Genomic DNA, 13,243 nt, shown 5'->3' with positions numbered 1-13,243 from the left:
TTCTGTCTTTATACATACACAGAGAACATAGCAGGGTATTTCAGGCTTTTTATTAGCACTAGTTTGGAAATCACAGCATGAGTGAATTTCCTGAGTTTCCAAAAACTATTATCTTACATTGAATTGGTCTGCTGTCTCTTCCTTTTTGGCTGAATTCTACCTGTATTGCTGGTTTTCAGATTCAGGGCCCTTACATAAATTCATTTATAAAGAGGATTGCTTTGATCAAACTTCGGTAGTATCCAAGTGATTATGCAAAGTCAACAGGAACTGGCCTTCCTGCGCTCTTAGAGTGTAGCACGTGAAACTCGGACCTCATCCATGCTAGAGGTATGTGACACAAAGACCCAGAACATGCACAGATGGGCTGCTAAACCTGTAGCAGCAGCATGCTGATTAATAAGCCAATAGAGAGATCTTTGGCAGCAGGCTTCAGCAGGATCCTGAACCTAAGGTTTTGATCCAAGACCAAATTGTAGGAACACAATGAAGAATGATCAGTTGAGTCACCACTTTACACAGCACGCTGTAGTGCAGAGGTGCCCCTGAGTTTTCCCAGACAGTCACTGCACCACTGACCCAGCTGCAGGGCTGAGGATGCCGCCGGTGCTCCCAAGTCAAAAAAATGGCTAAGTTAAATGTGTGCCAGTAGGCAGAGTGGCACAGGCATGTGGCAGGTGCCAAGGGTATGCACAGACCCCAGACCACGTGAGTTAGGGGGTGCCTTGTCAGATGCAACAACTGTTACCACAGTCCAATTCTGATAACCCCTTGCAGTCACCACCCAGATCCCTTGCAGTTCCTTTTGTAAGCACCATCAGGCTGTCTTTGACTGCCCAACTGTTGCAGTATGTTCAGTTTCAGTATATGAAGGAGGGAGGTCAGTAAAATATTTACAAAATACAGAAAACAGAAAGAAAGCAACTGCAGCAGACAAGTCCCTTAAGTCACATAAAAGTGTTGATGACAACTTCCATGGCACTGTAAACTTGAACTAGTATCCCTTTTTAGTAATACAGCTTAGCACAAGGGCAATATTTCGGGTTAATCCACCTTATGCACTTGCCCCATCATAATCTAGGCCCACTACACCTTGACCACCTCTATCAGATTTTCCAGAATATCCTTCTCCTGTAAAGCACATACGATATTATGACCCAGAGAGTTGTTGCAGTGAGGTTTTGAGTCAGATGCTCTGCATGGGATTGACTGTCTTGCATCTTCCACTTAAAAGGGAAATAGTTTTCAAACACTTCGTGTCCAATGTAGACCAGGATTGAGTTCATTCCTGAAAGTAAGCACAAGTCATACCATCTGAAAGAGCAGGTATGAGCTTGCTTCAGAGTAAGCAGGCAGAGGCATGCCAGGCTTATGAAAGAGAGTGGCACGGAGACAACAGCTAATGTTACTTGCCCCAGGGATTCAAATACAGTCTGAGGGGTTCTCTCTCCCAAAATGTTTATTGAAGAGAAATACAGACAATCTATATGCTAAATTGAAAATACAACCAAGTCAGTATCCTGTAATTTTATTGACAAGGAGAATAATCACAGTTATTGTCTTCAGGGTGGCCGAGTGCCAACCTATTTGGTCAGATCCATTGCCTTTACAAACAAATGCTGACTGCCCTTCAAAGCTCTGGGGTTTCTGGTAGGAGATATGATACCATGCTGTCACCCTACCCACCTTCCTGTCCAGACACCAGACACCAAAGCTGCTGAAAGGTTCCCTCTGCTGTGGGTTTGCATACTGTACTCAGATGTTTGTCAAGAGCCCAGTGTGGTTAAAACCACAGTGGGATGCTTTGGGAGACAGGCTTATCTAAAAACACAGAGACAGAACCTACACAGCTGCCCAGGGGATTTAGTCTTCCACATCTTCAGAAGTGGTATTACTCTGTTACAGACAGGCCTCTGAGTTTCCCATTAGGTTACCCAAGTCTCAGCAGTCCTTTCCAAAACCAACTATGAACAAGCTGTGGTATTTTGCTTGGTACTAGGCAGCTGTTCCCTGGGACCTTAACTCAAGACCAAACTGAGAACGGTCATTTGGCAATAGCAGCTTCCAGCCCTCATTTAAATACAGGACAGTCCCTCTCTCCTAAGTATCTGGTCTCGAGTGTCCGAGTTCTATGCAAAGATTCAGCTCAAGTTAATTATTGTGGCATCCTTCAGGTTACCTCATTCTAAATCCCAACTCTTTTAAAGACAAGGGAAGCACAGAAAACATAAAAGGATTGTATCAGTGCAGAAAGAATTGGATGGAATAAGTTTCCTGCTGTGATTTTACTGACCTGGATAGAAAAATGGAGCACCCGACCAGAGTCTCTTGATATCCACAAGGTAATATATCAACAATAAGAGGATGAAGGCAAAGCAGCTTATGGTTGTCACATACGATATTGACCTACACACATTTTCAGTAGAAAGATTATTTAGAGAACTATGTGATACAGACACAATATAAGAAATATAAGAAAGGTAAAACATTCTCCAAGGTAAAATAGTACTTCAACAAAACCATACTAGGAGTTGTATCTCTTCGCTTACCATAAGTTCTTGTTTATAGGAATAAACCCTTCTTCTTTAGAACATTTTGTCAAGATAGCAGAAATAATTCCCTGAAACAGAAAGTCACTGAACTTTACATAACCACTGCAGCATGTTTCGGAAAGACTAAGTTCGCGTTGCATAAAAATACACGTCTATTAACGAGCTACATAACTATCTGACTTACCATTACTATGCTCCATATCAAGAACCGACTCATAATTTGTTTGTGCTGGTCTTTGTAGAACAAGATAATTTTTCCTGCCTAATATAAAAAGAATATGAAAAATGAATTAATGCCCATAAACGTAACTACATTTCACGAGACATATATTTGCCACCAGCTACCTGTGCAGAGAACACAAATAGGATTTATATCAACTAAGTGGCTGAAAGGCTTAGAAGGGGAACTCTTTGCAAAGAACGGACACAGATGGGGAAAATCCATAAATGCAACCCACTCAGCGACAGAGGTGCGCCTGTTCTCCATTCCCTACTATGTTAACACTGAGCAAGGGGACAAGCAACTGTTAGGTTAACACAATGTGACTCGCGCTCCATCTCCCTCAGCAAGGGTTGCACAAAGGAACGATGCCATGTCGACTCCTCAGCCAGCCCCAACATCTTCTCCACAGTGCCACGTCGCACCCTGGCCTGCTGGGAGCACCCGCTCCTTTTCACGCAACACTGAGAAATGTGTCATGATGCCTTACTCCTCAGTGTCACACTGCTGTTCCAAGCTCTGCCCCGCAGAGTTTCCCAATCAATTTTTACCCAGTGCTACATGCGGTAACATTCCTTTCACAGCACAAGAGTTTCAGTTTGGTTAACAGCTGCTGCACAGACAGAAAAGCCAGCAATTACTAACTAGAACCGCATCAAAAAGCGTCACGATATCCTGTGTTAAACACAGTGGTGAGCTGTGAGCTTTTGATGTTGGTAACACTAACGTGAACCCCTGCCTCCCTCGTGTCTGGGAAGGTGAGCACACCCATAGCGCCTGTGCAGGATGGCTAACACTGCACATCAAGCGGAAAATTAGCAACAGGGAACATGTACAGCTGCAACCTTTAAAACTGTATGTTTAAAATGAAGCTGTGAAGTCTATGCATCTCTTGGCCTTATTTTCCAACATGCAGAGCCAGCCTACTCCCAGCATAAGCCCAACCTTAAAACAAGCAAAGGAAGTTTCTGGGTGGATATTTTGCAAACTTCTCGTGTCCATCCCTTACAAAAACTCAGAAAAAGTCTTGGTTTATCTAATGCAAGCTACTGCCAGGTTAGATTCCACTTCTCTGACACTCACCTCAGGCTAAGTCAGCCTGAAAGCATTGCTCTGGAAAAGGTTTTGTTAGAAACAGTTTCAGTTAGAAACTTTCTCAATAAAGAAACCAAGTTGCCTCCCCACTTCCAAGATTCCTTCAAATCTTCCCATTATAGCACACAGCCAGAAAGAAAAGAAGTACCTGCAGTCCCAGAAATGCCATAAAAATGGTATTTATGGTCCCCAGGATCCCTTCAGGATCATATGGCATCGTTGTGTGGTAAATCACCTTAGAGAGAAAACAGTTGTTACAGGGCACCTGAGCAACCAGTCTCCTTTCTCTTCCATCTCCCTGCATGTATCATTCCCAAGCCCCTCCTGACAGCTATGTTTCAGTGCTTGCCTGCAGCTTCATACTGCAAACTAAAAGCTACTTACACTTGAAGAGGGATGCTGATATATATGGTTTTCTCCAAGAAGCAAACGATCAATGTAACCAGCTGCTCCTCCAGTGCAGTTGGGATAGTCTCCAAAGTCTCCAATGCCCCCAGGACCAAGATAGCCCCTAGGACAGAAGCAAACAGGTTATGGCACAAAGTGTGGGTACACTCCACCTGAATAATAGTAGCTGGTCCACTGGCTCAGCACGCTGAATGCTCGATGTTTTCCCTGACCAGAGGCACACAGTGAAACAGGTCCTACACGACAGCTGGCTGGTGGCCACCCTGTTTTGATCATCGCAATGCCATGAGCAGCTGGGTCACGAGGGGACAGGCAGCATCAAGAGCCTAAAGCAATGCTTCAGTTCAGCCCTGGCTACCCAGCTAGCTGTTCCACCTGATCTGCAGGTGCTGTGCCCTTAAAGGGGCAAAGATAGAGACAGGGATGACATTGCCATGGTCATATATCGCTGTACACAGACCTCAGGGAGATTTGAATCCTCCTCTTTAGATAGAAAGGAAAAATGATGTCACCTTTGTAACACAAGGTACTTTAGTACTAAAGTAAAGAAAGATTTTCACATGATGAATGCTTCCCTTAACCCTCCTGGCCTAAAAGCTCTCCTCTTCATTCGTTCCCTATGGCTAATACAATGTATTTTCTACTCAGTAGAAGAAAAACAATCTGATATACGATAGAAAGTAGTCTGAGTGCACAGTCTTACCTGGGACAACCTGGCACTGGTAACAAAAAGGTCAGGCAGAGCCAAACCACTTCTAACATCAGAATGAAAATCCACTGTGGCCAGTAGGGAAGAATATCCTGCAGAGCAGGACATGACATCTCCTGCATGAGACAGAGGGAAGGGGGTATTAGCTGGCAAGTAAAAAACATGCCCTTGGAGACATCCTGTACTTCCTGGCACGCAGTCCCCCAGATACAAGAGGGAGCTGTTGTCATTACAAAACCGGCTTCTACGGACAGACTTTTCACCTTCACAAACGATTTCCAGACACTTAGTTACTTGGGGGAGGGGGAGAAACAAACCAAAACAAAAGCCCACAATGGTTTTTAGCTTGGAAAATGTCAAAAGGAATTTTGATTCATGATTAGAACAAAAGCCTTTTGGGAAACCAGACTCCAGAAAGGCCAAAAAGCAATATTACTTTTCCCTGCTGTGAAAAGACACTGCCAAAATTAACCGGACAAAACACAGGCCACAGGACTCATAGAATCATAGAATGTTAGGGGTTGGAAGGGACCTCTGGAGATCATCGAGTCCAACCCCCCTGCCAGAGCAGGGCCAATCTAAGGCAGGTTACACAGGAACGCATCCAGACAGGTCTTGAATGTCTCCAGAGAAGGAGGCTCCACAACCTCTCTGGGGAGCTTGTTCCAGTGCTCTGTAACCCTTACGGTAAAGAAGTTCTTCCTCATGTTGAGGTTGAACTTCCTGTGCTCTAGCTTGCATCCATTGTCCCTTGTCCTATTGCAGGGCACAAGTGAAAAGAGGTTGCCTCTTTCCTCTTGACACCCAGCCCTCGTATATTTATACACATTAATCAGATCCCCTCTCAGTCTTCTCTTCTCCAGACTAAAAAGCCCCAGGTCGCTCAACCTTTCCTCATAAGGCAGGTGTTCCAGTCCCTTAATCACCCTCGTAGCCCTCTGTTGGACTCTCTCCAGTAGATCTCTATCCCTCTTGAACTGGGGAGGCCAGAACTGAATGCAATACTCCAGGTGAGGTCTCACCAGGGTAGAGTAGAGGGGGAGGAGGACCTCCCTCGATCTCAGCATAGAGATGCCTGTCCCTGGGGTCCCTTGGTGGTGGAAAGTCATCAAAAGTGGCTGGGAATGCCTGCTTCTAAGCACCATCTGAATGGATCGGTGAAATCCTCAAATACAGCAAAGCTAGATGTGACAAAATGCAGACTGGGACACTGAAGGGTGCATGTTCCCTGAATTTTTTGCCAGGTCACACTGCACTATACATCAGGTGAGATGCTACATGTTTTCTCATCATTTCACATGTGTTCTTTGTACCCTAACAAGAGCAAAAGCTCTCAAACCCTACTCCAGTATCACTTGTCATCTCCCCCTCCCCACATAACTCACCAAGGTCCCACTCTCAGCCCCAGCTCTTGTAAACAGGAGTTCGAGAGTAGCAACCACCAGGTACGTGAATCCCAGCCTCTGGAGCACCCCAGGAATACGCAGATTATCCCAGGACACTGGAAAACATGCAAGCAATGTGCAAGAGGAGCAGACGTGGACTCTTCTGTAAATATGAAAACTACCCTTCTCCAGGGAGAGCTAAGACCCACTGCACCTGCAGGTACAAGGGACACCTCCACTCTGCCCCCCCACTTTCTGTAAATCATAACCCTGGGAAAGTACCACTAAGATGATAAACAGGGGTCGGCACAGAGGTCAAACAGAGACAACTGCATCAGTGCAGAACAGAGCAGCACTCTACAGGACACCATCAACTGCCCCCATCCAGCTGGTCAGTACAGCAAGGCTGACACTTTTCTCAACAGCCCAGCCAAGGAGACAGGAAAAACAGGTGGAGCAATGTAAGGAAGAGAGCAAGTTCCACTCACATGGTCCAAGGCAGTAATTGGGATTCACAACTATGATTCCCAGCAGTATCAGCAGAAAACTCCTCCAAAGGATTTTCCCGAGCACTTTCCACTTGGAACTTCCCCACCTCAGTATGGAGCTCAGTGACAACGATATCGATGTCCCCATGATGAACACAAACCTGGAGAACAGAGCAGATGGGAAATGGAGCTGACGGATATCTCATCACGTGCGTGACAGCAAACACTAAAGCTAACAGAGTAGCCTGTGTTGGCCCAACAGAAATGCATGCATTGAGTGAAACTGGATGATGTTATTTTCTCTGATTGCTAGGAATTCCTAGACAACTGAGCTGGCACTATGGGACCTTTACACCTCCAGTGGTCAGCTGAGGCAATAAGGTTCAGCGAATTAATTGCATTCTGGTCTTTTTGCGTCAATACATGTGCCACCAAAAAATTCCATTACCCAAAATTAAATTAGCATCTTCAGAGCGATAGAACGCAAGCTGCAAATCTATGATTCAAATTCAGAACTGACCGGCTCTTCCCCGCTAGATTAGGTTCACAGTCCAAGTCCAGCTCCCATCTCCAAGAGTAACCACAGCCAGTGTGTATTAGAGAAGCATGCTAGGGGCAGATGGGATAATGGCTTCCCCGTAAGACCATTCTCCAGTTATAGAGAGATTAGCTTAATCCAAAATTCCCTTGGCTATTTTATCTCTGGATACATGAGTCCAGCTTTGAATCTTGCCAGACTGACCACCTTCAACACAGTAGCATGGCAATGAGCTCCTCAGGGATATTGCACCTCCACTGGCAGGGTAACCGTGGGCCTCCCACTGACATTGTGTCAGGGGAGGAAAGAGGATGTGGGGCAGCCAAAAGCACTTAGCTCGCCTACTGGTTCATAAGGATGATGCTGTTATCTGGAGGGGCAGATTCCTATCAACCGTCTAACACAAATTCACCCCTCCAAAGACATTTCCACATGGAGGCAAGGTTCACACAATGTTCTTCCTGCAACCCTTAACATAAAGAATCACTTGACACAAGAACTGTTCTTCAGGAAGACTTACCATGGAAACACCAGATCTGCCACTGTTAATCCTGCAGAGAAATATGAAGGAACACATTATTTACCTCGAACCCGCCCTAAATTTTAACAACATTATTGTTGAGTTTCCAGAGGAATTGCAGGCTGCTTGCAATTATTTGATGCCCCAAAATCTAAAACACGTTATAAACAAAACTTCAAAGAGCTAATCATCTTGCTTCACTGCTTTTACCATTCTTCAAAAATAGGGTCAGAACTGATTGCTGTGTCTTGGGAAAGATTTCAGGGATGAGATCCTTGCTATTCTCCACTAGGGCAGCAGTATGCCCGACTCCTGCCCCATCAGCTTGCCAGTCAAGGCATTATGTTTGTACAGCATTGAGCACCATCAGCTTGACTGTGGTCATTAAACAACGCAGAAAAGTTAAAGATAGAACCTGTGTTAAAAACGAAAAGGTTACACACAGATTGTGATCTGAAACCTTCTCATCACTGTGTGACGAGGAGGACTATACACCACTTTGCCCATTAACCTAACAGGCCAGATACCCTGCTAAGGCAAACTGGCACAGCGTCCCAGCCTTCAGCTGAACAACAGCTCACTACAGCAGCTGCAATGCTAACCGTATCTAGATATTGCTGCAGTTAAAACCCAGATTAACTGTCTCAATTGTACTTTACCATTCCAGCTCTCATGTTTGAAGAACCAGTATTTTCCTCCTCCGTAGTTAACAAACACCATAATTATAAGTGAGAGCCTAAAAAGACAACAACAAAAACACACACATAAAGTATCACGTCAATGAAATACATATATATGGACACACAGTTAATGTTTATCCCCATTAGAACATTTCTAACTGTGAGATCTGGTTTATTTTACTTTTAAAGCAAGATTATGTACAAGGTTTCCCGCTTTGCCAACCAGGAAGCAGCGTTTCAAAGGTCATTGGTGGCAGTGAACCAGAGTAAGCTCCTTGACATAGCATTTCCACACTGAACATACGGTGTTCTTTTCCCCCCTCTGCCACAACTTCAATGTTTCCTCAAACTAGATCAACGGCAAAGTGTTTTGGAAAATCCAAGAATTAAAACCTTGATTATCTTCCAAGTAAAACAGACCCCCTTGAACTGTCCATCTGCTATATCTTTCCACACACTGTCAAACCACCATTGGAAAAATCTCATTCCCCTTGGAAGAGTTGCTTTTGAGCAAGGTCTTATGCTCACCCTCGGAACGTGTCCAGGGAACGCAGGCGCTGCCGAGAGGCTGTGCTCCACAAACGTGGGGTGGGATCACTGCTAACGGAGTCTGTTGTGTTCGGGGTCCCAAGCTCCTTCAGGAACAAACCAGACACACAAAGGGCAAGTCAGCAGGTGCATCAGCTGCCTAGGGAACATAGGTCAGCAAACTGCAAACTTTCACATACTGTCTTTGTCTTTGTTCTCCCCATCTGCCTCTTCCTTTTGTTTCCCCACTTGCTACTCCTAACCCTCTCATGGCTCCACCATATTGCAATAATATTTGCAGGTGCTCCACATTGCACCTTTGACAAGGGTGGAAACAACAACGCAGTGAAAAGGGCCTGTGTTTGAGACTCACGAGAGTTGCATCCAGTCCAAATCAGCTACAGACTTGCCGTCACTGTGAGTGGTGCTTTACAACAGAGCTGAGCAGATCCAGTTGCTGACTCAAACAAGATCCATCCCATCCCATCAGCACTTGTCTGACACCACAGAAAGACTGCTTAGAGCTAAATCAGCAGAAAATGAATCCTCTTAAACACAGGAGCAGCTTCTTTCCAATCGAGTTCCCTAAATTACTCTGATCGGCCCGAGTGATGGCATAAAGAAGCAGACATCGCTGTAGCACAGCTATGGAGATGAACAACTACAAGAATTGCTGCTGAGCTATGCTCCCAAGTATTTTGATTCTAGACAGGTTTGGACCTCCTAGATGTGAAGCCCAGTCTGTGATGATCCATCTATATTCTAGTACAAAACACGGCTCACAAAGAAATGCCAGCTCTAGGGCTGCCAGAGAAATCTTGACTTAAGTGTAGATCCTGCTAAAATTCCTACTGTGCTGGAAGCAGACATGAAAGCTGGCATTTCCTCCCTTCCCTTACATTGTCTGTGTCAGAAGGGGACAGTATTTTCACCAACATGTTTGCTTCAAGGGAACTAAAGAGGGCACAAAGCTGTATGTTCAAGACTTGCAAGAGCTCTACTGGGAATCCACTAAACTTGCATGGAAACCCAGTCTAGCACACTCCATTGACATAAAATTGCCTGTCTGACATCAATACAAGATTTGCCAAGGGGAACATGCACAAGGGAAAGACGATTAGTAATAAGTCCCCAGATATCTGGATAGTGTGTGTTCCTCAGAGGAAAACACTACAGATGCAGATGCAAATTAAAGATACTGTGGTCACTCACAGAATTAATCAGACGATCCATTTCTCTGGGGTTCAGTTTCTTGTAAACCCAGTTTCTGACTGGATCAATTCTGAAAATTAGTAACAGTTTAAAACACAAAACAAAACAAGTACTTTATAGCCAATTTCAGCTTAATATCAACTATTTAGCAGCATAAATCTAAAGTTGGGACAGTCCCTATTTCCGTTTTACCAGCTCACATACGTAATACTGAGATTCAGCCACTACCTGGGACCTCACTTAAGTCCAGCTATGTAATTACACTGCCACACGCTCAGGTTCGGGGGCTTTATTCTCGGGTTGTTTACAGGCAGGGATGACTCACATCATTCAGTACACAGGGTGTAAGGCTGCATATGCTACACACGCTTAGGTCCCACTGACTTGTATTGCCAATTCACAGCTAGACCCAGGAACAAGTCATGGGAGGGTGAGGCAGGGTGTGTGCGAGCTTCCAGTGGACATCAGCTGCTCTACACAAGCTAACAAGGCTGCAAGATATCCCTCAAGGAAAATTGTTATCACTCTGTGTTTATTATCATATGGACAGCTACTACAGCTTAACTTGTACATGGCAACCTGATAACAGGATCTGATCTGCAAGCCGAGCTATGGTGGGACTGTGAAGCACTACCACACTATGACGCGTATTTTTAAACTGGCGTGCGAGGAGGTATTACAACACTGTTCACTTACTTCATAAAAAGGCGCCCGACAATCAGGATAGCAAGGATCCCCATGTAAACCAGGAAAGCAAAGAGAATAGCTACATGAAAGAGAGAAGAACACAACTCTATAAATGATCTAACAAAACCATTCAGCAGCCTGCGCTTGGCCAAGCGTGACACAAACATGATAAAAAGCCCAACCCACCAATCATCACACCACCTTCTCCATGCAATACATATCCCCAGCCTGAGTCCCACAGAAAAAAAAAAAAACCACACCAAAACCCCAAACAACCCAAACCAAAAGCAGGCTAGTTTCAAAGCGCAGCTCAGTGACTGCACATGTTGGCATAAAAAAGGTAAAATAAAACTGCACTGCATCACAAGGCAATGGTGAGAAAAGAGTACTATACGTTCTGAAGAAGGAACTAGAGATTTAGAAACAGCCTCAACATGAAGAAGACGGGAGAGGGAAATACACCAAGTCTGCAAGCATGGAGACTTTTTCTTTACAGCTGGAAAACTGAAAGGACTGAAGAATAACCTAATGTAAAGGAAAAGAACGGAAGAGACGCAGACGAGAGTTTGAAACAGCCCTGGAAAAGACATGAACAAAAAAAGCAAGACGTGAAGTTTAAAATTAAAAGGGCAACAACAAAAAAAAATCCAAACACTGTATGAATTGTTTCTCGTTTTGTGAGAGTAGCAAGACAGAGGGAAGAGGACGGAGGATTCTGTGTACATACATAAACACGCAGGGAAACAGGAACTATGAAAATATCTCCCTCTGGACACATACCCACTGATTTTTCTGGGCTAATCCCTGCTGCAAAAAGGTTGTGGTCATACAGTATATCATGTGAAAAGGCCTGATCTTGATCAGGGCCTTAAGACGGGTGTATAAAATATAAAGAGGTGAGATGCTGAGAGAGAAGAGGAGCAAGCCCATGACACATCTTCATCACAGCATGAGTGGCTGCAGAGGCCACTATTGGAAGTTGGTTCTGCTGGGAGACATGCAAGTTGTAGAATGAAAGGGGAAAACAGAGCATTACATACGGAGGCAGCTGTTGATAGGGCCTTCATTGATGACTAGGTCACAAGAAACAGTTTTGGTGCTTGTACTTAGGGTCTTTACCACAAGAGAATAATTGCCAAACTCTCCAAAATGATACTGAATCCTGCAAAGAATAAAGGAAACGGAAACTTGCTGAGCCATCACCACTACGTGCAGGTACCACAGCAGCATTTGAGGGGCTGTAAGCCTGAATGCTTGTAGGAAAGGCAAGCTGAAAACTTGGCCTAACAGTGTGCTCTAGCGGGGAGCTGCCTGGCTCTGCCAAGCATTACCCTCCCCTAGCCCAACACAGATGCTTTACCACACATGCACTGCCTACTACATCACCTGTCTTCTTGAACAACAGACTCTGCAAGAGAAACCAGGCGCTTGCACGTGCTGTCTCAACGCATACCATTTTGGCTCTTGCTTGCGCCTAGATCCTTTGAGCACAATTACAATGTGCGCCACAGTTACAGCAGTGGGGGGAAGACTGAACTCTAGGTCTAAACAGTTAGGAAAAAGGAGGTGATGAGCAGGTAATAAATAGGGGCACTGCTTCAAGGAAAAAAAAACCAAAATACAGGATAGAGCTATCCAGGTGTTCCCTGGGGGTGGGCCACGTACTTGCAGAGCTCTCTGTCCCCCGCAGAGCTGTTGAGCAGCAGGGTGAGCGGATGCTGGGTATCGACCATTACCGCTGCCGTGCCCGGTTCTCTCAGGCTCCCGTTGCTTGGTGGGACAAATGCCAAGAACTGATACAAGCACTGTGGAAGGAGGGTGAAGGGAGCTCATTAGTGCCAAAGGAGAGTGAAAGGGGGTCCTGCTTCTCATAGCGGCAGAGACAAGGGGAGATGGCCAGGGGCTGGAGCAGCTCCCGCTGCGGGGCTTCCCGGCCTGCCGCTCGAGGCAAAACCGAAGCGAGGCAATCGATCGGGGCCACGGGGAACGGCCGGGAAAGCCGAGCAGCCCCGCCGAGCGCCGGCGCGGGGCTGCCAATAGCAGAGGCCGGGGGGTGACACACGCACGGCACAGCCCCTCCGCGGCTCCCTCCGCTCACCTGGTGGCAGGCGCCGGAGAGGGCGGCGAGGCGGAGGCCCTGCGCGGGCAGCTCGTTGCGGACGAGCAGCAGGGCCTGGTCCATCCGCCCCGGGGGCCGCCGCTCCGCCGCCGCCACCCCCCC

The 13,243-nt window shown here is 45.9% G+C and overlaps 1 protein-coding gene across 1 annotated transcript; it reads right to left on the bottom strand.

Annotated features, from left to right (window-relative positions):
- Nucleotides 1-40: 40 nt before the first annotated feature.
- On the bottom strand, nucleotides 41-13,237 carry HGSNAT (heparan-alpha-glucosaminide N-acetyltransferase). Its single transcript, XM_068403292.1, has 17 exons — nucleotides 13,121-13,237; nucleotides 12,688-12,827; nucleotides 12,063-12,184; nucleotides 11,032-11,101; nucleotides 10,336-10,405; nucleotides 9,124-9,230; nucleotides 8,575-8,651; nucleotides 7,916-7,946; nucleotides 6,858-7,018; nucleotides 6,370-6,485; nucleotides 4,979-5,100; nucleotides 4,252-4,378; nucleotides 4,016-4,102; nucleotides 2,737-2,814; nucleotides 2,550-2,620; nucleotides 2,294-2,406; nucleotides 41-1,288 (listed from the first exon to the last, which is right to left on the bottom strand). The coding sequence occupies exons 1-17, from the start codon at nucleotides 13,202-13,204 to the stop codon at nucleotides 1,107-1,109; spliced, it is 1,758 nt and encodes a 585-aa protein (XP_068259393.1). The 5' UTR covers nucleotides 13,205-13,237; the 3' UTR covers nucleotides 41-1,106.
- Nucleotides 13,238-13,243: the final 6 nt, after the last annotated feature.

This window comes from Nyctibius grandis, chromosome 6, assembly GCF_013368605.1.
Source record: "Nyctibius grandis isolate bNycGra1 chromosome 6, bNycGra1.pri, whole genome shotgun sequence".
In the NCBI taxonomy this organism is placed as follows: domain Eukaryota; kingdom Metazoa; phylum Chordata; class Aves; order Nyctibiiformes; family Nyctibiidae; genus Nyctibius; species Nyctibius grandis.
The sequence above is the reverse complement of the archived record's forward strand: the minus strand, read 5'-3'. Positions and strand labels throughout refer to the sequence as shown.